At 35.9% G+C, this 27456-nt stretch overlaps 2 protein-coding genes across 5 annotated transcripts in view; one reads left to right on the forward strand and one right to left on the reverse strand.

The window, feature by feature from the left end:
* Positions 1-521: 521 nt before the first annotated feature.
* LOC126765340 (uncharacterized) overlaps positions 522-27456 on the forward strand; it is a 38299-nt gene continuing 11364 nt past the window's right edge. For 2 of the 4 annotated variants that reach the window (XR_007668335.1, XM_050483066.1), the window contains exons 1-2: positions 522-1168; positions 1227-1460. Coding sequence is in view for 3 of the 4 variants with exons in the window: in XM_050483066.1 (XP_050339023.1) it covers positions 1124-1168; positions 1227-1460 (279 nt within the window). In the remaining variant the exon portion in view is untranslated. Of the gene's footprint in view, positions 1169-1226; positions 1817-1907; positions 2802-27456 lie in introns of those variants that run through there. The other 2 variants (XM_050483064.1, XM_050483065.1) reach the window with 2 other exon arrangements.
* LOC126765393 (uncharacterized) lies at positions 18374-19168 on the reverse strand. Its single transcript, XM_050483124.1, has 2 exons — positions 19105-19168; positions 18374-18821 (listed from the first exon to the last, which is right to left on the reverse strand). The coding sequence occupies exon 2, from the start codon at positions 18782-18784 to the stop codon at positions 18497-18499; it is 288 nt and encodes a 95-aa protein (XP_050339081.1). The 5' UTR covers positions 18785-18821; positions 19105-19168; the 3' UTR covers positions 18374-18496.

The raw sequence follows: 27456 nt of genomic DNA on the forward strand, positions 1-27456 counted from the left end.
ACTATTTTAATATATATTCCAGACAAGAAGACAATTCGCTTACATCATTCACATTAGGCGAACGCGTTGTTATGAAATTGGCATCGACCATCAGATATCCTGACACGTCAACAAAATTGATAAATAATATTCCTTTTCCAGCTTTAGGTACCTGTATATCTAACAGAAAAAATTTACCTAAAGTTACTGAAAAACTAAAGAGAGGAGAATATGTTTTCAAGTGTAATTCATCTGGTACTTTGGCAGTGTTTTGGCAAGATACTAAACAGGTAATGCTTCTAAGCAATTGCCAAGAGGCTACAGTGGGCACCGTTCAAAAAAAACAAAAAAATGGCACCAGAGTTGATGTGACTTGGCCAGATTTAGTGAAAACATACCGAAACATTATGGGTGGCGTAGATTCGGCCGACAAAATGGTTACCCTGTATGAACTAGACCGAAAGTCTGCTAAATGGTGGCAACAAGTTTTCTTTAGACTTATGATGACATGCGCCGTAAATGCTTGGATTATCCATGCGGAAACAAACCATCCACGTCAGAAAAGAGAACCGCTCTTGGGATTCTTGGTAGAGCTATCCGAATGCCTCATCGACGAAGGGAAAAAGAATGCGAAAATTCAGCGCAAAGTTCGAACAGGACCGGTCTCCGCAATGAAGAAAAAAATTAAACAAAATCTGGGAGATCATTTGCCACAAAGAACGAACAAGAGACAACGATGCGTAAATTGTGCTAAAAAGGGCAAAGAGAGCCGTACGAATCAGATTTGCATTGCTTGCAACTTGGCATTTTGTAAAAAATGTTTTACTCCTTGCCATCAGATATAAATAAAATGTCTTATAAGATAAAATTGAATATAGAAACGACAAAATAAAATGAAATCGAGTGTTTTTATCCCAGGACAATATCACCTTTTTATTAATATTTTTGAATACACATGGATTTGGGATGTTTTTATCCCAGGACAATATCTCCTTTTAGGGATGCGCTAAAAATATATTATCAAATTACTTTTCTTAAAATAGCCATAGGAGACGAAATAAACACAAAAGTTCCCGTCCCGAAACGGTTAAACAGAAAAAGAATTAAACGTTAAAAAGCAAACAAAAAGTGGAGCGAAAAAGAAATGCAGAGTATACTGGATTTCTTGCAGGAAGCTCCAGAAGTAGAGGTAAGTGATTTAAGTGATTAATTTCATCAATTTATTTAAATAATTTTAATTTTAATAGGCACCAATTTCATGCAAAGTGTTGCAGATGTGCCCACACTTTAATCAGCTTAAACATATTTTTGGGAAAAAAGCCACAAGTGAATTACCTTTGGAAGTGGTTGATAGTGGCAGTACGTCCATAATGAATGAAAGCGCGGCCAGCCAAATACTGGAAATCACTTTTTCTGATGTCGGCGGAGAAATTGCGTCCCCAATTGACATTGCCAATACTGAAAATCTACCACCAGGCAAAGTAAGTGAAGTAATTGTTCCTGAAAAAGCAAAAGATTTCGCGGAAAAAATGAAAAAATATGTCCCAAAATCATCTGCTGCAAATCTTGTTGCTTTTCAAGATGAGCTTAGGCAAATGTTTAAAATGGAAATAGAATGGGAAAAAGAGAAACATGAAAAAGATCACGCTTTGAATGAAAGAAGATTGCAAGCAGGAATTGAAAGAGGTAAAGCTGAAATAATATTCAAGAACCGTGAATTGGACTTAAAAATCTTAGAATTGGAAAAGGATGAAAGATTGAAAAAACTTAAACTTGAAAAGGTGGAACGCTTACAAAAGTTCGAAATCGAAATGAAATATAAGTATTCCTCTCAACAGTAATTTTTCTGTACTTTATTTATCTTTATTTATTTATCTTAATTTATTTATCTCTGTACTTTATTTATCTTTGTATTTTAAAATATGTAGTTCCAATTCCTCTCTCGACAAACAAAAACCCAACTCTATAAGTCACTCATAATTCCCGTCCTGCTATATGGTGCAGAGTCTTGGACGATGTCAACAACGGATGAATCGACGTTGCGAGTTTTCGAGAGAAAAGTTCTGCGAAAGATTTTTGGCCCTTTGCGCGTTAGCCACGGCGAATACCGCATTCGATGGAACGATGAGCTGTACGAGATATACGACGACATCGACATAGTTCAGCGAATTAAAAGACAGCGGCTACACTGGCTAGGTCAAGTTGTCCGGCGCGCTGTTGTTAACTCGGCTATAATCGCGTAAGCGGTGTCTACGCCAATTAAGAAGAAGAAGTTCGAATTACTGTTGAGATGAATACTTATTTAATACGGTTATTGATGTTTTACTATCTTCTATCATTCAAAGCGTTATCTTTTTCATGTTTGTCTTGTACTAAATGCTTAAATTAAAATAACCATTTATTTTGTATAAATTATATTTTTGTGGTTTCACACAGATTTTATTGTTTAATTAATGTTTATAAAGATGGATGAATACAACTGAATATAGATGAATATAACTTTTAAGTTTATGAGGATTCAACTCCTCTTGCTGATGGCCACTTTTATATTAATCGATCCAATGATTTTGCATTTACTCATAACCTTCTGACGCTGTCAACTAGCGTCAGTATTTTTCCGCATTATTAGTACCGTTATGCATTGAATGTGTTGGAATTCCAGGAATGTGAACGTCATCATCCCTATTTACTTTGTGGTTGATGCAGGGTTGCTGCGTTTGACAGCAAAGCATCAAAATTCTTACGTTATTCCAGGAATAAGAAAATGAAGAACAAAATAGATGAGTCAAAAGCGATTTCCAACATAACCTAGCATACGAAAATGAGTAGCAAAATCAATCATCCAAAGATGATACCTTAACTACCCCCGTTGTTAAAATGGAACGTCCTCAGATCGAAGTAAAGTCCGTCTGAACCAGGCTGTTTTCGATGTTGGTATGTGCTTGTTGATTGGCGAATCTTTACGCAGTCACAAACATCCAATTTGCGGAAGCAATTACTTATCTTAAATTAATTACAATATATCTTATAAAGCTATACAGTAGGTATTTAAATTTAAATAGTCACTCTTCTTCTTAGAACCTAAAGTTATTAGATTAACAATTTTTAAAGCAAAAGAGAAAAAAATATGATCTTTCAAAACATGAAAAAGTGGTTGGTTTTGTTTACTTTTTTAAGTTCGGTTTGTCAACGTGTTTTCCGTGTCTTCTTTTCACTAAATAATATGTTTTATCTAAGATTGCTCTTATGTATTCTTTTGCCATCTATTAAAACTGTTGTACCAATATCTTTCTCGATAATTTTCTGTAAAAAAACTTTATCCAATTTGTTGCCAAGTATCTTGTTGCGCCTTAAGAAGACATTTTCACCGGGATGATATGTTTTCATATTTTTATTTTGGTAACACCTTTTTAAAGTACGTATATCTTCCTGAGCTGCAACCAAAGACTTCCTAAGACCTACTAAACCTTCTTCTGAGTTCCCGTGAAACGCTTCAATTGGCTTAGCATTAATCACGGAATGAATACTGCAATTGTACTTATGCGTGGCTAATAATACTAATTCGATAATGTCATCAATTTGCTGCTGCTGCTTAAAACATCGGATAATTTCAAGTAGTGTGGAATGAAACCTTTCCACCTGACCATTACTTGTACTGTGGAGAGTTGGTATAAAAAACTGACTAATGGAAAATTTGTCTCTAAGCAGTGTTGTAACAGCGTTTGATTTCAGGGATTTTTCATTGTCGGAAACGATAGTTTTAGTATTTTGGAATACTACTTCCGGGCTTATAATAAAACTTAGGTGAAAATTCCTCAATAAATGCGCGCCACCTTTTCATTTTGTTATTTGGGTTTTTTCTGACATCGCAAATATTAGTGGTTGAAGGTCAGTGAAAATTTTGATATCCTGTATTCCATATACATAAATAATGACGAAGTGTTTTCAATGCCCACACTATAGCAAGTAATTCACGTTCATTTACAGCGTAGTCTTCACTCTTCGAAAGTGTTCGCGAAATCATAGTTATTGGACGCCCTTTTTGTGACAAAACTGCACCCAGCATCGGTTGTAAGCTCAAATGGTTGGTTATACATAGTCTGGATATTGAAGTAACACGTCCTCAGAAACTAAAATATGCTTAATTTTTTCGAATGCACGTAATGCTTTGTCGTCGAGATTGATTTTGATCTGTTTCGAAGTTTTTGTACCAACCTGTCCGTTTTCACCGCGAAGATACAGAGTTAAAGGTTTTACGATAGAGGCATAATCCTACACAAAACGTTGATAATATCCGGACAACCCGAGAAATGAACGCAAGGCACGCAGCGTTCTTGGGGGTTCATAATTGACGATATCATGAGTCCTTTGGAATATACTGGGTACGTTCCTCAGTCCAAAAGGTAGCCGACAAAATTTGTATTTCCCGTTATTAATACTGAAGGCGGTTTTTTGCCTGTCCTGTTCGCTCATTACAATTTGATGGAATACGGATTTTAGGTCTAAAGTTGTAAACCATTTTGAACTTCCTAGGTTAGCTAATATAACAGACGTATCCGCGATTGGGTATCGATCAGGAATAGTTTTTTCATTGATTTTTCTAAAATCAATTACCATACGTAAATTAGGCTTTCATTTTTTCAACGCCTTTTTTAGAAACAACGTGCACAGGAGAATTGTAAGGTGAACAAGATTCTTGGATGATACCATCTTTAAGAAGCGATTTTATCTCATTGTTAATAAAGGGAGCTACTGATATCGGGTATGGATAGCTTTTAGTGTAAATTGGATGTCCTGTAGTTGTACGGATACGGGCCTGAACTCTAGTATTTATTTATTTATTTATTTAAAAGAGAAACAATTATAAATAATTGCCTCACTTACGAGCTAAAGCACTGGCTGCCAGGGCCTTCGGCTTAAGTATACATTAAGTTCTAGGTGGTTAGGACAGTATATGAGAACATGATCGTTTAAAGAAGAAGAAATAATGATATATACTGTATATTCAACTTTTAGGATATCTATTTTTAAGATCTTAAGGATAATGGTTATACTTATGTATTTTTAAATATGTAATTTAGAGAGTGCTACCAATTTTGCAATTAGGTTAATACTACGGTCATTTGTCGTTTTGAGAAAGTCAGATGGATTAATGTTATTGAACAAAGAAAGTCGTATCTGTTGCAGGTCTGGGCAGTTGTCGAGGATGTGCATTACGTTAAAAACGGAGGATCCACAATGCGGGCAGTTTGGTTTGGTAGTGCCATTCAAGAGATGAGCATGTGTTGCAAGTGTGTGACCAATTCGCAGGCGGGTAAATGTTGCTATATTCCTAGTAGGACAGCTAGTGCCGTAATATGGTTTCGACCCAGTAGGGTTACAGTCTTTGTAATGGTGTTTGTAATCTCTCCACTCACTTGAAAAGGTGATACTAATAGATTGTTTTACAAGCTTACGTATATCTTTGTCGGTGAAGTGTTCAGATATATACAGAGGCTCGCAACAGGCTGCCTTCGCTCTTCTATCTGCAGTTTCATTTCCATGGATCCCTATGTGGGCAGGTACCCACATTATTTTGATTACATTGCTGTGCTGCATAATAATGTTACGGATTTTTTGGATCATTGGTATGCAATTTGATTGGTTAAAAATGACCGTTTTCTTTCCATTGCGGGAGGCAAAAAGTACCGCTTCAAGTATTGCTGCTGCTTCGGCTGTGAATACCGAGCAGTACGGTGGCAGAGAATATACAGCAATGGTGGAACCTAGCTTATTTGTCACAGCAAACACATACCTGTGTCGGATTTAGATCCGTCTGTATACACAACTTCCCAAGTTTTGTTGTAATGCTCTAAGGCTTTGTTATGTAGTTGTTGGTATTCGTTGTTGCTTGTAGACTGTTTGCGATGTTGTTGTGAAGTGGTAATAAGTGATGTTGTAAGTGAAGAGTAGGATGGGGATATTGCTGTTTCAACCAAAGATGGAGTTGCGACGATGTTAAGTTGTTTCGCAATAGATAGGCAACGTGATATCGTAGATGGCTTGCGGCTTACATTAGTGTGTTTTAAAGCTGTTCTAACCTGTGTAAGCAGCAATTCGTTTCTGGCCTGAAATATCTTTGGAATGAGCACCATCGTGTTACGTGCGGTTCTTTGCGCAATATTTGGTAGTCCAGCTTCCGGTAAAATGGCTTTTATTGGCGAAGTAGGAAAGACTCGAATACTCCTTCTAGCTGCCGCGTGGTATGGTGGGGAAATAAGTTTGATATGGGTTTTAGCACAGTGCCCGTATATCGACAGTCCATGGTCAATCTTAGATAACAATAAGGCTTTTGTTACATTAACAATTGTGTTTGAGTGACATAAGCTATATTTAGAAGACAAAAATTTTATGATATTAAGCCTAGATAATAAGCTTAATCTAACAGACTTACAATGTTCTTTGTATGACAAAGTCTTATCAAATATTAGGCCTAGTATTTTTAAAGTATTAGTGTGTGGGATTTGGATGTTTAACATGTAAAGGGAGGGAAAGGAGCAATTGTGCTTTCTGCAGATATGAAAGCTGGAGGATTTGCTTGCTGAAATATTGGCACCAGACCTTTCTGACCATTTATTAATATCATTTAGAATTTTTTAAAATATATGCTTAACTTGTTGCAGATCTTTGATTTTTGTGAAAATTACGACATCGTCTGCATAAGCGAAATGTTCGACCCTTGGATTTGAGGAGATTATAGAACTAACTTTGTTAAACGCTATGATGAAAAGAGTTACTGAAAGGGGGGAACCTTGGGGTATGCCGTTGTCGAGATTATATATTAGAGATTGGTTTCTGTTGGCGCAGACAACAAACTTGCGATTACATAAAAATGATTTTACAATATTGTAAATTTTGGTGCAAATTTTCCAACGCTTTAGTTCGTTGAGCACTATATGTGCTCCAACCCTATCGAAAGCCTTCTCAAAGTCCAAGCTTAATATGGAAACGTGGTTTCGAGTTGCTAAGGCCGTAGAGGCAAAATGCTCGAAGAATAGGAGTGGATCAATAACTCCTAATCCTTTTTGAAATCCAAATTGGTTAGGGCTTATAAGGTCATCAGCTCTAGCATACCACACGATTCGTGTAGAAATTATTTTTTCTAAAACTTTGGACATGCAGGGGAGGAGGGATATGGGTCTATAATTTTCTATGTGGGAAGTGGGTTTGTTAGGCTTTGGGACGGGTATGATTGTGGCTATTTTCCACTGTTGGGGATATATTCCGGAGTTAAGAATTTTCTTGTAGAGGTTAACGAGTCTACTTTTAATGGGGTTAGGGATGTTTTTTAGGAAGGGGTAGGATTTTTAAACCAAAACGTTTATTACATCCTGTAAGAGCTTTTATATCCGACCAAATTTGTTTGGGGCTCGAAGATGGGTTTATGTTAGATATAATATTTTCTAGTGATATTGTTTTGGCCGACTTTAGCTCCTTCCTAAACACGGCGTTGGCTTTTTTATATTCTATAAGGTTGTTATCGGTTCTATTCCGTTTGAATTTCGTCCACAAACGTTTTTTATTATTTCTAAGGATAGCGAGTAAGTTTGACCAATAAGGCAATTTCGCTGTAAATTTTTTAGTGCTGGATTGGGGAATGGTTAAATGAGCGGCAGAACGGATAATTGATTTTATTGCAGTAGTTTCGGCATTTATATTATGACAGGGTGGTTTATTGTTGGAGAGAGATATGGAAAGCGAGCAAAACGTTGGCCAGTCTGCCTTTTCCGTCAAGAACTTCGACCTGGGCTTCACGTTGTAGGACTTGGATGTGGAAAGGGAAGTGATGATGGGGAAGTGGTCGCTGTTGTGGAGATCATCAAGGGTAAGGGAGGTAAGTTTGGGAGCTAGAGTAGCGGAAGCAAGAATAACATCTGGATGGGTAAATGTTCCATGTGTTGAAAAGTGTGTGGGTGAGCCGTCGTTAAGAATGATAAGGTCATGAGATAAAACTATATCTTCTATTATTTCGCCTCTTTTATTTGTAGCCGTGGAACCCCATAATGGGCTTCATGCATTGAGATCGCCCATAATGATGATGGGAGTAGCAAAATAATTGAGAACATCCGATATCTATATCTCTAACGTTAAAGCTTTGATGTGGGGGTATGTAGCAGTTGATGATTGTAATTTTGAAGCCAATGTCTACTTCGATTGCTAAACAAGAGATATTGGAGGAAACTGGCATTTCTTTGTGGTTTAGGCTCTTTCTAATGAAGACAGCAATCCCTTGCTTGCAGGAAGTGGTATTACAAAAATAACTATCGTATTTATTAGGTGCATGTAGCTTTTTATTGAATGGGATATGTGTTTCTTGTATGGATATAATATCCGGCGAAAATTCATTGATTAGTATGTTTAAATCTGGATAATTATTCAAAACACCGTTCATATTCCATTGCAAAATTCCCATCATTTACTCTAGTATTTGTGGGTTTGTGAAAGGTGGGAAGAGGGGCTGGGTTAATGCAGGGGAAGAGAGATGGGAAAGGAAGGAGGAAAGCATATTGTGTGCTGATGAGTCATCGACTGATGTAGTAGTTGTTGTGTTTGATATATGTGAAGTGGTTTTGTTTTCTTTTGTTTCATTTTCTGCTGTTTGGTTATTTGGGGTATTGGTATTGTTTTTGTAATTGGAACCGGTTTTTCGGCAAAAGTAAGTTGCGTAGCATTGTTGTTTTCTTGTACTTGTATATTTTTGCTATTATTTTTTGCTATATCAGCATATGGAGTGGAACTCTCATTGAAGGTGATAGGTATTTGCATTTTTTGGATTCTTATTGCTTCACGCATGGAGCATTTGTTATTTGTTTTTATTTTTATTATTTCTTTCATTTGTACAAATTTGGGACATGATTTGCTAGAAGCTGGGTGACTACCGGAACCAGAGATAAAGAGATCCCCAACTCTCCTGTCACTGGAAATGTGAGAACCGCTCACCTACCGAACTTTGACAGTTGACTGGATTGGGTAGGTTTTGACATTTTGCAATTGGAATGACTGGAACGGCCAGATTGAAATTATACCAAAAATATATGTGAACGGAGGAATTTGTTGCCGCCGTTCAAGATCGCTAACAAAACTTTAAAACAATGAAAATCAAAGAAAATTCGAAATTTAAATATATTTCATGAAACGTTTTGCAATGTGATGCATAGTATCTAGAATTCATTTTCAATTACCAATGATTAAAAAAGTATTGAAAGATCAAAAGTTAGTTGTTTTAATATACCATAAAATCATAAAAAAGGATTTAAGTAGTTTCGCCATATATTAAAAGTCCAATATATAATAATTTGCAATCGTAATAAATGTTGGGTGTTTTAATTTAAATGACCAAAAATTCTTATTTTGATCGATATGGCCATAATGGAAAATGTTATAAAAAACGCTTATTTTGAGGCGCTCTCACACTGGAATAAGTTGGACATCCCATTATCCCTGACCGGAGCAATTAATGCAGAAAGAACGAGAACAAGGCAATGAAGTGTGAGGTGGAAGGGCACATGTGTCGCATACAGGGGCTTTACTGCATCGCTTTGTCGTGTGACCGAGAAGCTGACAGCGTTTGCATCTCATTGGGTTGGCATAGTACGGTCTTACCTTAGTGGTGTACCACGAAATATCAACTTTTTCTGGGAAATGATACATGTCAAACGTGAAAAGCGCAACTCCACTTGGGACTGGATGATTGTTGACATATTTTGGAAATTTAAAAATTGATACGACAATCTGTTCTTTCAAATTTTCTACGATCTCGTTTTCTGAAGCTTCATTGAGACATGGTGCGAAAATTGTACCTTTAGAGCAGTGGTCGGCATTTCTTAGCACAATTGTGCAAACCAGGAATAATGGGATGCCCAACTCCTCTCTCACTGGAAAAGAGAGAACAATTGCTAAACGTCAAAACCACCTAAACTTTGACAGTTGACTGGATTGGGGAGGTTTTGACGTTTAGCAATTGGAAACGAGTGATGGCCAGATTGAAATCTTACCAAAAAAATATATAAACGGAGGGATTTGTTGCATCGTTCAAGACCTCTTATCAAAAATGCAAAACAATGAAAATTAAATAAATTTGTGAAATTTAAAGGTATTTGATGAAATGTTTTGTAATTTGAAACATCATAGCATTATTTTCAATTGAAAATTATTAAAAACTTTTAATGATTGAGAGCTAACAACCTTAAATCCTATTATTGGGTATTGAAAGGACAAGAGTCAGTTGTTATAATATTCTTTAAAAAGATTTAAATAGTTTCTCCATATAATAAATAACCACTATATAGTAATTTATATTCGTACTAAATGTTGGGTATTGGGTTAATAAATGCCAAAAAATTGTTATTTTGATCGATCTGGCCATAATGGAAAATGTTATAAAAAACGCTTATTTTGAGGCGCTCTCACACTGGAATGAGTTGGGCATCCCATTATTCCTGGTGCAAACTAACTTCACACGTACGCTTACGCTCTATCGTTCAAAGTGTAAACACAATGGCTACGACAGACTGCAGCGGCACGACAGTGAACTGAAAACGTCGTTGTTCATCTTACTACATGTACATTTTGAGAAGCAACAACAACACAGTTGTCCATTTTGCATGTACACAATTTCGTTGTGGCCATACTAATACCTTTCACTTCAATGAAATTTTAATATTAATACAAGTAAATAGGTAAATATTTTTGCTTTAAATTATCACTTGTTATTACAAATGATATAATAGAGCTATAATATAGCTATTTTATGCTTTTATTTGTAAAATAGCATCAAGTTTGTTAGAGCTGTGAATAATTTTACATTTTACATATTAGTGGCATCACCACTCTACCTCCTCTTTCTATCTTCCATTCTACTGTCAACTCTACTGTCGTCCTACTGTCGTTGGCAAAAATAGGAGCAAATTGAAGTTAGCGAGAACGACAACTGCCGGCCTGCAGTCGTGTAGTCGTGCAGCTGTCAAAATAACACTGCCCATAAGAACGTGTGTATTTTAATATTTGACAGATGTAGTTTGCAGTCTGTCGTAGCCATTGTGTTTACACTTTCAGTCGTTGTCGAGCCAGCAACGTATTAACATCACGCAGGACTATACCGCAAAACCAAATATGCCCTGCGCGAAATATTTTACGATTCTAAATGCCTTTGGTGCCATGCAATGCCTTTTATGTTCCAAGTTTTTTAAAGATAATAGGGAATATATCCTTAAAAGACATTTTGTTAATTTTCATTATACTATTAATTATTTAGATTAGATGCCTTATTTTAATTCCAATTTCTCACTGGGCTACTTTTTTTTCGTGCTCACCAACACAGTGACAGATCCTCTCATGCCGACCACTGCTTTAGGGTAATTAAGGTTGTTGTGTAATTCAATTTTTACATCACATACTCCGTACAAAGTTTTTGTGGCTAGAAATTTTTGGGCAATGTGGTTGCTTTTTACCAACAATAGTAATTTGCCATCCCTCAGTTCAGAAATATTTATAATTTCAGAGCTGACGTTTTTGAGGGCTTTGTGCACAACAAAGCACCAGTATTTATTAAGGGGTTTTTCAGCATTTATTGCACTTACCACGAAGTATTTTGGATTTTCTTTTTTGACTGTCGGTAGCATAGGAAAATCATTAGTTAAGCTAGGTTTTATACTCTCGCAACAATGTTGCTAAGGAGAGTATTATAGTTTTGTTCACATAACGGTTGTTTGTAAGTCCTAAAACTAAAAGAGTCAGATATAGGGTTATATATACGAAAGTGATCAGGGTGACGAGTAGAGTCGAAATCCGGATGTCTGTCTGTCCGTCCGTCCGTCTGTCCGTCCGTCCGTCCGTACAAGCTGTAACTTGAGTAAAAATTGAGATATCATGATGAAACTTGGTACACGTATTCCTTGGCTCCATAAGAAGGTTAAGTTCGAAGAGTGGCAAAATCGGCCTACTGCCACGCCCACAAAATGGCGGAAACCGAAAACTTATAAAGTGTCATAACTAAGCCATAAATAAAGATATTAAAGTAAAATTTGGCACAAAGGATCGCATTAGGGAGGGACATATTTGGACGTAATTTTTTTGAAAAAGTGGGCGTGGCCCCGTCCCCTACTAAGTTTTTTGTACATATCTCGGAAACTACTATAGCTATGTCAACCAAACTCTACAGAGTCGTTTTTTTCAGGCGTTTCCATATACAGTTCAAAAATGGAAGAAATGGGATAATAACCACGCCCACCTCCCATACAAAGGTTATGTTGAAAATCACTAAAAGTGCGTTAACCGACTAACCAAAAACGTCAGAAACACTAAATTTTACGGAAGAAGTGGCAGAAGGAAGCTGCACCCAGTCTTGTTTTAAAAATTGAAAATGGGCGTGGCTTCGCCCACTTATGGACCAAAAACCATATCTCAGGAACTACTAGACCGATTTCAATGAAATTCGGTATATAATATTTGCTTAACACCCTGATGACATGTACGAAATATGGGTGAAATCGGTTCACAACCACACCTTCTTCCAATATAACGCTATTTTGAATTCCATCTGATGCCTTTTCTGCATAATACGAGTACATATATACATTAGGAACCAATGATGATAGCGGAATAAAACTTTACAAAAATACGGTATTTGAAAAATATGTAAATGACGTACAAAAGAAATCTCGATTATCACTTTATCATGCGAGAGTATAAAATGTTCGGTGACACCCGAACTTAGCCCTTCCTTACTTGTTTCCTTTTAGCTTTAGGACTTGAGGCTAACAGGGCAAACCTATTATCCCCAAGCGAGGAACCCCCAGGGGGCATTCTTGTTATCAATCGTTAACTAGTATGTATAGCAAATATCACTGTCTTTTTTTTCCCTTTGCGAATAACACTCGAAAATAGGTGAGAGAAAAACGTAAGAAGTCACTCTGAGCACTTTAAGCACAACCGTACACGTCGAGTATCAGTCGATGACTGAACTCTAATATTATACGGCAAAGCTCTCTCTGGATCGGCAAAGGCATTAAAATTGTTATTTATAATCTTACGGAATTGTGGCTGATATTTTACTGGTACTGAGTCTTCTATTATCTTTATTAGATTTACAGCGTTACATGAAAGAAAATGTAATTGTATAAATTTCGATAAAATAAATACCCTCTAACAGTGTCAATTTTCGCATCGATTTGTTTTAAAAAATCGTACCCGATAATACCGTCAAACGTACTTAAGCTTGGTAGCAAGTAAAAGGTTGAGGTATTTTCTAAAATGTTTATTTGGCATTTTTTATTAATGACATTTTCACCATTTATCGATTTTAGTTTAAAACTATTTTCTAATTCTTTAATACCTTGAATAAATGGTAATGGCTTAATATAATTTTTTGATGTACCTGTGTCAATAAGAATGCGAAGCTCCTGACCGTTCTTGCTCTTTTTTGTAATAAACGGCAGGAGCGATTTTAGTTTAAATAATTTATTTCATCTTCACATTCCGAAATCGCGACGTTAACTTCATCATAATTATAGTGAGCTTCTTCATTTTGATTATAATTATCATCAATGCATTGGTGTTCATAATCATTCGAAGATGACGCTTCTTCTGGCATAAAATTAACTTTCTGTATCTTATGAAACGGCGAACGATCAGATAGTAATCGATTATTACTAGCTTTAAATGCCACTGGCGGAGCAGGATTTGGATTCTGTGATTCTAAATTATATACAGGGGTAAACACCTTTTGCGGTAAAAAGGAACTTCGCGATTTATTACGTTGTAAATTATAATTCACAAATTTTTTGTCGGCGAGAAAAGAACACAAAGATAATTTTCCTTAAAGCAAGCTTAGAAACTTCTACTTGGAACGTCAGAACGAAAAAAAGTTATTCATACAAATGTATAGAAGAAACACGATAATTTATTTTATTTCAATATCCCGCACTTTAGAAAACTTTTAAAATTTATTTATGGCCAAAAAGAGTAAATATTTTCTGTCACCAATTTTTACAGAAAATGTAGCAAAATTTTAACTTTAAATTCCGACAATGTGTTAAGCTATGAACACGTGTTTTTTCGAAATATTTTCAAACTTTTTCACAGTTTAATTATCAATTATAATTTCATATTTTACTTAAGTCCACTTTAAACGTATTTAAAAAAATCACTTACAGTTTTTCGTTATCCTATATTAGATATTTTTCTGCATTGAGTTGGACAGCTTATAAAGGTTACATGATCCTCCGGGTAGTACAGTAGACAGGATTTTATGTAATACAGCTTCAGGATTCTATGGTCCTTTTCAGTAGAGCAACTTCTCAGGATACTATGTATGGTCCCTTGGTTTTTTTATTTGCCCCACGTTGGGCGCCAATTATATTTTTGTGGTTTCACACAGATTTTATTGTTTAATTAATGTTTATAAAGATGGATGAACTGAATATAGATGAATACAACTGAATATAGATGAATATAACTTTTAAGTTTATGAGGATTCAACTCCTCTTGCTGATGGCCACTTTTATATTAATCGATCCAATGATTTTGCATTTACTCATAACCTTCTGACGCTGTCAACTAGCATCAGTATTCTTCCACATTATTAGTACCGTTATGCATTTAATGTGTTGGAATTCCAGGAATGTGAACGTCATCATCACTATTTACTTTGTGGTTGATGCAGGGTAGCTGCGTTTGACAGCAAAGCATCAAAATTCTTACGTTATTCCAGGAATAAGAAAATGAAAAACAAAATAGATGAGTCAAAAGCGATTTCCAACATAACCCAGCATACGAAAATGAGTAGCAAAATCAATCATCCAAAGATGATACCTTAACTAATACAATAGTTTAATGTATAAATCTTTTTCATGTTTTTCTTGTACTAAATATATAAATATATGTAATTATTATTATTATATATGTAGTAATTAAAAACTGACATCGTTTTTATTAAATCAACCAGCATATTATATTGGTCTCTATCTACTCTTAACATTTGGCGGAATCGGTCTTCGTCCAGTGCTATCAAAATATTACTGCGCCAAGTGTCTGACTTAGGTATTGTGCTATAAACTCCTCGCCGACATTCCACAACAACAGATATATTGTCAGCCAATTCATCTAACACTGCATCCACTGAGTCATCATCACTTTCGATTTCTAGAAGAAAATTGTTATTAACCGAAACTCTGCATAAAAATATTTCTTACCTTCAATTTCCATAATTTCCTTAGCAGCTTCATCAATTCAAGCGTCAGTTAATTTTTCTCTAAAACTTTTTTTGGCATATTTTCCAATTTGTGCGATGCGATGCTATTGCATAATTTTGCAAGCTCAGATGCACAAGATTCTGAATTGCCCTATTATAATCAATCGTCGTTTTTCGGGTGGATTGTGTAAATTTGTCCTAATGCATTAGTTGAGAACACATCTGGATGTAAATCTACTGGTTGGCCTTGCTTTCTGTGCAACTATTTCTTCGACAATGCATTCCATGTATAATATAAGAGTATTTCCGAATAGAGCAATGTTCTCGCAAACAGATCACTCATGAAAGTTGAGAAAAAACTCGTCAATGTTAATTTTGTTGCTGGCGGTGTTTCCACTGGTTGTACTGGGTTGAAATATACTCTTTGGCCATTCTCCAAATTAACTGCGAGACGTACAACAGTCGGAAAACGTTCATGAATTGCAAAAGTAAATATCCTACAAAGCGCTTTATTGCAGTTCACGTATCGACCGTATCGTTCAAGACCAATAATCGCCATGTTGCTTCCTTTGGTGACGTACTTACAAACGAATTTTATCGATTTCACCAAACTGCAATATTAAACATTGATATGAGTTTCGAATGTGAATTAGACAATAATGGTGAATATAGTACGATTCATGTGTTGTCAACTTCGATATTCACTCTTGTAAGTTGATAGCTGAATGTTTTGTTATCTGGTGAGGGAATACGAGAAGTAGGCGTGATTATAAACCGATTTTGACCATTCTCGCACTGTAATAGCGGAATGTCAAATTAATGCTACATACCAAACTTGGTTGAAATTGGTTGAGCAGGTCCCAAGATATGAGGTTTAATCCAAATATGGACTATAAAGGTCTTTTGTGCCAACTTGAACTAAAAATTTAATGTTACTAACGCATTTAGTTATTGATTTATTGCGCTTTTAGTTGTTTTTAACAAAACCGTTATATGAAGAGATCGCGGGGTTATAATCTTATTATATCAATTTCCACACTGTCGGTAGGAATTTTATGAAATTTTGTCTAAGCGAATTTAGTTATAGTATCTTTAGTGGTTTACCTCAAACCCCTCAAAGGAGCGCCACGCCAATTAAAAAAAAAAAACAAGTAAGGAAGGGCTAAGTTCGGGTGTCACCGAACATTTTATACTCTCGCATGAAAAAGTGATAATCGAGATTTCATTATCCGTCATTTACATATTTTTCACATACCGTATTTGTGTAAAGCTTTATTCCGCTATCATCATTGGTTCCTAATGTACATATGTATAAGTATGTATATTATGCAGAGAAGGCATCAGATGGAATTCAAAATAGCGTTATATTGGAAGAAGGTGTGGTTGTGAACCGATTTCACCCATATTTCGTACATGTCATCAGGGTGTTAAGCAAATATTATATACCGAAATTCATTGAAATCGGTCTAGTAGTTCCTGAGATATGGTTTTTGGTCCATAAGTGGGCGAAGCCACGCCCATTTTCAATTTTTAAAACAAGACTGCAGCTTCCTTCTGCCACTTCTTCCGTAAAATTTAGTGTTTCTGACGTTTTTTGTTAGTCGGTTAATGCACTTTAAGTGATTTTCAACATAACCTTTGTATGGAAATGCCTGAGGAAAACGACTCTAGAGAGTTTGGTTGACATAGCTATAGTAGTTTCCGAGATATGTACAAAAAACTTAGTAGGGGGCCCACTTTTCCAAAAAAAATTACGTCCAAATATGCCGCTTCCTAATGCGATCCTTTGTGTCAAATTTCATTTTAATATCTTTATTTATGGCTTAGTTATGACACTTTATATGTTTTCGATTTTCGCCATTTTGTGGGCGTGGCAGTTGGCCGATTTTGCCCATCTTCGAACTTAACCTTCTTATGGAGCCAAGAAATACGTGTACCAAGTTTCATCATGATATCTCAATTTTTACTCAAGTTACAGCTTGCACGGACGGACGGACAGTTGGACGGACAGACAGACATCCGGATTTCAACTCTACTCGTCACCCTACCCTGATCACTTTGGTATATATAACCCTATATCTGACTCTTTTAGTTTTAGGACTTACAAACAACCGTTATGTGAACAAAACTATAATACTCTCCTTAGCAACTCTGTTGCGAGAGTATAAAAATTAGCTCACATTTATTTACACTTACTATTTTACCCATCTGCAATGCATTAGCTTCGACTATATATGCATGAATGTATATTACAATAACAGTAGTAAATGGCAAAACCTAGTAATGGTATAATAAACGATTGTAGATTCACAGAAGGGCAAAAATATCAATTATGTCGGCAACGAATGCGCAAATAAGCAGGCATATGATAAGAGACGAATTACTTGAATCATTAGTGGCTTTAGCGTAAAACGAAATTAAGCTTACTACAAATACAAAAAAAGCACAAACAAAATAAATATAAATATACATACATATATGTATGTATGTATATATGACTATTATCAATCTTATAATCGCCCTGCAAATGCTGAGGCTGGCATTCAGATATGTACTTATGTAGATAAGTTCAGCCAAATATAAATCATCTTACGTAATTTACCTTACAGTAGTTTATATACTATTAGATAATAACAATTATTGCAAAGTTTTTTCAATCACGTATTTGTATCTATTACTAAGTACTAACATGTATGTATATACAAATATTCATTTGCAAAGAAATTAATAGTGCTTACGAGGTGGCTAATTAACATGAAGTGAAAATACAACACCTGCTTCGCCCTCATGCCTGCCCTTCTCTTTTGGATTACGTTGCTGCCGCAACGTGTGTTTGTATTGAGGTGCGCAAACCAAATTAACTTCATGATCACGTTCAACAAAGACAAAGTGAAAGCGACAGTAATTTTATGAATTAGAAACATGTATTTACTTATCATGATGTATGCATTCATATATAAACATATATACACACCTACTCTGTTAGATAAAAGAAGGAAATAAGTTAAAATGCCATAGCTAACGAACTTGTTAGGTGGCGTGTAATGCGATCTTCCTGGAGACAAGTGACAACGTCAAACAAAGTTTACCGCTTTCACTTTCGCACAATCGACTTTTCCTGCATGTTTCGAAACGTACGACAATTGACAATTAGAAACCAAGATATTTTAGTTTAGGTATGTTTGTATATTTTATGTAAACAAAAATAAAATTGCCAAAGATTAACATAAAAATTTTACAAGGGAAAACAAAAATTATTTTAATTAAAACTTAGTTAACAATTCGAGTTTACTTATTCCTACCAATCTGATCGACTTGTGACTGAAGGTTGTTAATAACTTCAGATGGCACTTGATCACCGAGGATTTCGAATAGATTTATCCGCTGATTTCCGGGAATCGCCTCGTATGCACCCAGTTCAATACCTTCTTGCACATTTTGAATTTGTGCATCTTTTGGTATGAGAAAAGTCTGCTGTGCCTGGCGTATGGCTTCATTAGTATAGGCTGCTCCTTCACGTTGAGGATGGGCCAATGCGAGCGTCATTAGAATGCTACACACAATGAGGGTTTTCATTTTATAGATTATCGCTATTGATATCAGTTGTCTGGAACTGCAAATAAGAATTTGTTCTTTATTAATATTTTTTTTTCATTAAAAATTTATTTTTTTGCTAATAAATTTTTCATCCAAGCAATTCTTTAAGGTTTTTAAATTATTTGAAAAGCACTCCACTACGTATTTCTGGATTTTTAGTTTTGTTAATCATTTATATATATTTTTTTATAACCAAGACTCGGCATATTTGAAAATTTTAATATCAGTTTCAGTTTGCGCCACACTTTCTTTTTCACGCATTTAAGCTATTTATGAAATATCGCAAGACGATCTCTTACCAAGCTCACGTTTGACACGTAAATGTTTCGCGATTCCCATGCGCTTTGCGCTTTTTATAAACTCGTCGCCCAACAGCGCAGCGTTAAAACATTGTTTTGCAGCAGACACTCACAATTTATTTTCATGCATATATATACATACTTACACATTCAAACATACAGCCATCCGAACCGCCAACAATCATGTGTGCGTGTGAAGGTGGTATAAATGGTTTATTATTTTATTCGTGTTAACTTCTTTTCGAAGCAGATTAAGGAATTGTTTGGAGTTATTTGTTTCAATTAGAAGGTCCATTGCTGGTACTCAATATTTTCCATCACCACCGATGCTATTTATTGTCTGTTATATTACTTGCCTAAATATTTTATTAATGAAAGCACAACAGATTTAATTATTTTTGAAATGTTAATATTTGTTTTTTAATGCAAATAGTGTCAATCATCTTTTATATACTTACACACATATGGTATAGTAGAGTTGATGACATCGCATTAAAATAGTTATAAAAATAGTTAGATGAGACTCTATGTAACAGAAATCTCAAAAGAAGAAAAACACACGTTGCACAGAGAATGAACACGTTGCAATAGTACTGTGGCAAAGCTTTAGAAGTGAGAGCAATTTCAACAGCTTTTCTCTAATTTTTTAATAGCAAATAAATACAAATATATATATATTCACCGATTTTATTAGATTTGGTTAAAGATCTTAATGAGTTGCTCTTGATGATTTGAAGAGGGCGGTGGTGGATGTTCATGAAATGCCCAATTGAAATGAGATGTATGGACATTCGTATAGTGCATTTTTTCGACACTTATTTGTCAGTAAATGGGTCAGCGCAGTCAATTACAATATAACTATATTATGTACAAATGTGTTTTTATACTCCCGCAATATGTTGTTTATAGTTTTGTTCAGGTAACAGTTGTTTGTATTACCTAAAATTAATCGAGATAGATATGGAGTCCGAACAAGTTGTAACTTGAGCAAGAATTGACAAATCCGAATGAAGTGTGGTACACATGTTCCTTAGCACCAAACTCCATAATTAGGCAACGCTCTCTAATAACTTTAACAAGCCAGTAAAGGTAATCAACCAACTCCGTACAAGACAAACTTTTTTGGCACTTTCACATAATGAAAATGGATAAAATCACGCGATCACCCATCACAATCCGCATATAACTGCTAAAAGTGGGAAACTGGATGAAACTGTAAAATGTCAAAGACATTCAGTTTTAAACCCAATATCTCAGGAAATATCTGACCAATTTTAACCTGATTAACTTTTGTTGTATACTACATTGTGAAAATTGTCAAAATTAGACTACTACAAACACGCCGTTTTCTCCATTTCTAAATTCCATCTGATTCATTTACTTTACAGTATTTAAAATATGTAATAATGAAGATATCGGAGCAAAACTTATCTTACATCAAAAAATTTTCGAAATAAGGCCGTAACTTTTCAAGTCCATAGGTACCGGATATATGAACAACAGTGCCAGCAACTGAAAATGTAAAAACATCTCTGAGATATATCATCAAAATTCTGAGAGAATATTTTCCTAATAACAGTGTCGAAAAAATTAATTGAAGAACTTCCTTGAGTGAGAATTTACACATTCTAATTTAGATTTTTATTTGGATAATTCTATGTTAAAACTCTATCTCAACTACAAAAGTTGAGGAACAAGTCTGCCATAACCGAATCATACTAAAAAGCATTTCAATTCCGTTTATTCTTTAAAAAGTTGTAGACTTAATACATATTACGAATAATCGCAGCAGCGCTTAACACGAGTACATTCACCAAAATAAAAATAGCCATCCGTTTGGCCACACCATCTTCAATGGACAACATCAAGTTTAACCAAATTTGTATTATGTAAGGTCGCAGTAATACATACATACATATGTAGTGTGTTCATATACAATATAAGCAACTACACGTACTTAATTTTCAAGTAAACCCGCAATTCAGATTTGAGAGTATGCATGTAACTTGACGGTTTGTAAGCAACGGTGCCTACCACTGCCGAAGTTGCTGTAATGCTTTGGGCTCTCAAGTGACCGAAAACCACTTCCCATTAGTGACACTTCATTGAAGGTGAAGAGACCAACGATGTGCAAGTGTACTTGGAAAGTCCAATAAATAGTTTATCGCAGGTATTACATATTTTATACAAACATACGTAAATGTTGAAAGTCATAAAATCGAAAACAATTACATAATAATTTAGTAAACTGATTGGCGCGAACATGGTAGACGTTCAAATAAGCAATTTGCTAAATTTTAACATGAATTTTAGTAGTGATAATATTGATATATGTATAAACCTTAATATAGCTTCCAGATAGCAAAATTCTCCATAAAACAAATTTCTAAATATGTAGTAAAATTTATTACACCCATTTATGACAGCCAAGCTGCAATGATCTCCTACCATGTATTTCTCTAATGCAAGCTCGTAAAATGTTTTGGATATTCGGAAGTATCTTCAAAGTACTCACTACACCATACACATACATATGTATATTGGAAAGAAAGTCTTTTCATATTCTGTCAATAGATGTCGTTGCAGTCGCCATATCTCCAGTGCTACCAATCACATTGTGTCATACCATCTAGTGTTGGAAAGGTGAGATTTTAAGCTTCATTTAACCAAAGTTACAGATATTCAAAACTGAGTGAAAATAATGAAGAAATTCGCTATATTTTGAAATTTTTGTATAAAGGGAAGAATGCCACCAATGAAATTTGTGAATAAACTTCTCGGTCACCACAAATTTTTTTTTTTTTAAATGGAAAAACGAATTTGTTTAAATGTGTATGCGCGTATATATAAGTATGTATATTGCGGTTCTTGGTTTGTGTACAATTTTTAATGTTCATTTTATAAAACATAATTATCTGGGGTTTATAATTCAGACACTGGATGAAGATGAAAGAAATCTGGAGGAAGGAAAAAAACGCTGATGTCGTTCCGTTGAAATGTTCGCACACGCGTACAGGTCGCTGCTGTGATCTAAAGCGAAGTGAAGTGTGATCTCCTTGTTGTTTCCTTTTTTCCCTTTGGTGCGTGGGATCAGATGGTGTGATGTGGTTGGTTGGTGTACGTGGGTGTCGATGAGTGGTGCTCTCATAAGTAGTGTGGAATGTGGGTTGTAAGCGCTGATGGTGAGTACGGTGAAGGTGCGTGTCAGTGTTGTGAGGTTGAGTTGATGTGGTGTGATAGTGTGGTGTATGTGTGGATGTCGGAGGAGGAAGCTCATTTATACTATGTTCGGACCGACATTGAAAACATTGTTAGAACACATTTGTATGTTGTGGAATCTAAGTCGTTCGGACCGACAATGTGTGTTTTCGATGAGTTTTCACTGACAACTATCAATAGCGGCATTCTCCCGCTCTTGCAAGATTGCACGATGACACAAAATGCAAAAATCCTATACCGAAATATGCAAGGCCAAAAGAGCACCCATTGCAGAATCTAGTGATATATGACGGCACGAAAATAAACATGGGTTTTGGTCTTACATATTTTACAGTCATTGCAAATAATTGTCTGCTTGTGTTTTTTTGTTGTGCCGTTGTACCAAGAGGAAAATTATGCTTTCATTTCTGCACCGTGCAAGGCTTTGCAAGAGCAAGAAAATCCCCCTAATGTATGTATTTATATATAGAATGTAAACAAATATCAAGTGATAATTTAGGGCCGGCAAAATATGTCTTCCAGAAACATCGATTAAACTAGAGAAGGCACCGATTATAATGAGTGGAATGTAAGTTTTCAAGTAGTTTTTAGCGAAAACTGTGTTTTCGTTTGACAGATTTTACATGGACGAAAACACAAGTTTTCGTGCGAAAACCAATTTTTCCCACATGTTTTCGTTGTCGGTCCGAACATAGTATTAGACATCCTGGCCCCCCTAGACGAGAATTTAGCCTAGTAGCCTCTGTAGTTGTTGTAGAGTTGCTACAACGTTGCCGAGGCCTGTCGTACGGCGGGCTTGCGGCCCATGATGGCGCCTCCGATTCGGAGGGGTATGACGATGGAGCCAGAAGCGAGACACCTACGAAGGATAGGCTTGCTTTCGCGGTTGCGGTCGCAGGGGTCGTCGACTGGCAGTACGGCCGCGAGGGGTATGATGACGCTCGACGCTCGACGTCGGGTCGGGCAGTGCGGTGTAGCAGCGTGTGATAGTGACGCAGGCAAACCTGGCACTGATACCCGGTGGTGCATTCGCGCGTTAGATGGGTAGACGCCAGACAATTCAAGCAATGGCCGTGGGCTACTGAAGTCATGATGGAGAATATTAATTCTTACCCAACGGTTTAATAAGGAGAGCAACTCCGCGCCTGGCTCAGGTTTGTGGTTGCCAGCTATTTTTTTAAAATGAGATTTGAAGCTTTTTACAGCTGATTCCCATAAACCGCTCATATGAAGGACTGCCAATTGATACCTCGGAGAGCGTATTTTTGGACAATGTCAGGGGAGACTTGTTTTATGAAATCCACAAACTGACTTTCGGTGCCTCTTTGAGCTCCGATAAAGGTTTTGCCATTATCGCTCATTATTTTTTATGGAAAGCCTCGTCGTCCGACGATGCGAGCAAAAGCCTCCGTTGTCAGATTCGGACACAGCTCAAGGTGTACTGTACTGTCATGAAACAGACAAAAACAGCCACATACCCTTTCATGTGGGTAGGAGACCTTAGCATGGACGCCTTTATCATAAAAAGCCCAGCAAAATCTACACCTCTTGTGGCAAATGGACACCTCTCTGGTATGATTATATGGTGATGTTCATTGTACGTTAGGCTTGAATTAGCAAGCCGACGATTCGCAGGAAGTAGACCCTTCGTGTCTAGAAATGTGTTTAGAACTAAGAGTGAGCTCTTTTTATCAATAGACTTCGATTCTCTTAGTAATGCTATATCGCGGCTGAAGTAGCGCGTTTGGGTTGATGGGGGATAAGAGCGACCTTTGCCTTTTGTAAGTCTTGGTGCGTCAATGCATCGCAATGGAGATAAGTTGCTCCTTTAACTTTAAGTTTAAGCCGCTCTAAAAACTTGAGCATATAGGCGACTACCCGGAAGGCTCGGGGGAACGATGAAAATCGTTCAAATATGTCAGTGTCATCCAGTATTGCGTGATAAGTGTCGATTTTTCGACTTTCTGGGGCAAGTATGTTGCGCATGGGCGATTGTGGCCAAGAATCGTTAGATTCTGTTAACCATCGGGAGTCATTCCACCAGAGGGTGGAGGTGGCGAGATGCAAAGGTTTGCATCCTCTTGTACCTAGATCAGCAGCATTGTCAGCACTGGCTACGTGGCACCAAGTGGCTGATCCTACTAGGACAAGTATTTGAGTTAGAAATATACGTTATCTACGTATGTGGTGCTTTTTCTAACCAGGCTAGAACTATCTCGTAATCGGACCATAAATATTATTTGTACTTCGCCATGTTTAAGTGGGTCTGCACCATTGAAGCTAGTTTTGCTAGTAGCAGAGCGCCACAGAGTTCAAGTCGTGGGAGACTTAGCGTTTTTATAGGCGCAACTTTTAATTTTGCCGCTAGTAGGTGGCTTGTAGTTGCGACATCGCTTTGTGTACGCACATATGTTTATAGTGGATATGCCTTTTCAGAGGCGTCGCAGAAGCCGTGTAGTTCCACTTTGTATTCGGGGGAATAGTTTACCCACCGTGAAATTTGTATCTGCGAGATGTCGTTCAAATTATTAGCGAACTGGGACCATTTTTCTAAGCGAAGAGTTTTCACTTGTTCGTCCCAGTCAATTCCGTCTAGTCATAATTCTTGTATCAGAATTTTCGCTTGTATCACGGGGTCGAAAAGTTTTGCAACCGAGGATAAAATTTGTCTATTTGTTATGGCGAATATTGACTCTGTAGTATATGGAAACGGGTCAGATCCGAATATAAGGAAATTAGTATCCAACAAATGGTCTTTTGGAATATTTTTTAAAATATTTGGGTGACTAGCTGTTGTCTTTTTTAATGTAAACCCTGCCACACACATCTTTGATGACTCGGCAGAAACTGGGAGAGCTTGGCTGGGAAGTTTTGATGCATTCATCATATATCCCTGACCTTGCACCATCGGACCACCTTTTGTTTCGGTCAATGCAGAACTCTCTAAATAGAGTAAAGTTGGCTTCAAGAGAAGTCTGTGAAAATTACTTGTCGCAGTTTTCGGTCGAGAAACCATAAAAGTTTTACATTGATGAAATAATGTCTCTAGCGGAAAAATGGCAAAAAATGGTCGACCGAAATGGTATATATTTGGTTCATTATAAATAATTAGATTGTTTGGATACAGATGTATAGTATGTATATTATATTATTTGTTTAAGTTTGCTTACGCATACATATACTTATATTCTGCTTAGATACATTTCCTTTGTTCTAAGAAAAGGTTCTTGTGGTATTCAATCTCAAGGTTATTTTGATGCATTTTCTTTAATGTTGTTTTGATACATTCTGCTTTTATCATTAGGAATACGTTCCTTATTTAGCGGGCTAGTATTCTATCATATAGTGAATACCATCACGACGTATTCAAAAAATTAAAAGAATTGGTCCTAAACCTAAAATTGACGAAAGGTGTAAAAGGGAGATAAGTCGGTTTAAGTGCTGAACACATAGAGCGCGACAGACTGCAAACTACATCTGTCAGATATTAAAATACACACGTTCTTACGGACACTGTTATTTTGACAGCTGCACGACTACACGACTGCAAGCCGGCAGTTGTCGTTCTCGCTAACTTCAATATCCTCCTATATTTGCCAACGACAGTAGAGTTGACAGTAGAATGGAAGATAGAAAGAGGAGGTAGAGTTGTGATGCCACTAATATGTAAAATGTAAAATTATTCACAGCTCTAACAAACTTGACGTTATTTTACAAATAAAAGCATAAAATAGCTCTATTATATCATTTGTAATAACAATTGATATTTCTTGCATAAAAAATTTCACTTTGAACAAAATATTAAAATTTCATTAAAGTGAAAGGTATGGCCACAACGAAATTGTGTACATGCAAAATGGACAGCTGTGTTGTCTTGTGTACATGCCGGCCATTGTTATGTTGCTGCCTTCTTACGAATGTTCATGTAGTAAGATGCCCAACGCCATTTTCAGTTCACTGTCGTGCTGCTGCAGTCTGACGCTGTCATTGTGTTCCGCACTTTATTGTTAATAAAAACATTAACCCTGACCACTGTTCAAAATTGAACATGTTCGTTCTAACTTCTCTGGAAGTGAGAGAGCAATTGCTAAACGTCAAAACCACCTAAACTTTGGCAGTTGACTGGATTGGGGAGGTTTTGACGTTCAGCAATTGGAAACGAGCGACGGCCAGATTGAAATCTTACCAAAAAAATATGTAAACGGAGGAGTTTGTTGCCGCTGTTCAAGATCGCTAATAAAAATTTAAAACAATTAAAATAAAAAAAAATGCGAAATTTAAATATATTTCACGAAACGTTTTTTAATTTGATTTTAATTCAATTCTGTACAAGAATATGACTTTTTTATTCCTACAAACGGGAAAGTTCCAGAGAAAAAAAAAATATTCGTAAAAAGTGGCAAAATCCCATGTAATTTCAATGGGAAATGTATCGTGTTTGGGGCAAGGTTTATTATGAAAATTAAGGGCTTTTTATGGTCTGATATTTTTTTTAGATAAAAAACTAAAAGTTTAGGGGGCGTCTCGTCAAAAATAATCAATTTGGTAAATAACGGACACCCTAATATCCATATAACGTCCACTAATTTTAAATAATAATTTCTTTCCCTCAGCAATATGTTCAAATATCCTTGAACATGCTTACTTATTTAGTACTATCAGTAAAGCCGAAATACTATTGAAATAAATATCTATTTATACTTAAATGCATAGTATTGCCAGATAGCGCTTTATACATACATAGCCGCGAATACAAAAGACAAAAAGGCGGTGAATAAATGGTATAATTATGTTTGTACATACATATGTGTACCGAATGCAAGTAGCGTAGTAGTAGGCAGAGCTGTTAAAAAGGGATTAAAATTAATAATCAGTTGAATTAATATATTTTTTTAATTAATTCGATTATAAATTTTTTTCGCAATTCGTTGATTAATTAATGATTGAAAATTAATTTAATCAAAATTTAATCATGATTAAAGGGAATTAATTTAGTTTTAAAAATGTATTTACAGATTAAAAAAATTTAATCAAAAACTTAGTTAGATTAAAAATTTTGATTAATTTGGATTAAAGTGGATTAAATGGCAATTAATATTCCATTAATTAAAAAAAAAATAAATTTATTGTTAT

This window comes from Bactrocera neohumeralis, unplaced genomic scaffold (assembly GCF_024586455.1).
Source record: "Bactrocera neohumeralis isolate Rockhampton unplaced genomic scaffold, APGP_CSIRO_Bneo_wtdbg2-racon-allhic-juicebox.fasta_v2 cluster10, whole genome shotgun sequence".
NCBI classification, from domain to species: Eukaryota; Metazoa; Arthropoda; class Insecta; order Diptera; family Tephritidae; genus Bactrocera; species Bactrocera neohumeralis.

What these genes read in the sequence shown, in the direction of transcription:
- LOC126765393 (XM_050483124.1), bottom strand. Translation starts at nt 18,784, where the DNA reads ATGAAAACCCTCATTGTGTGTAGCATTCTAATGACGCTCGCATTGGCC.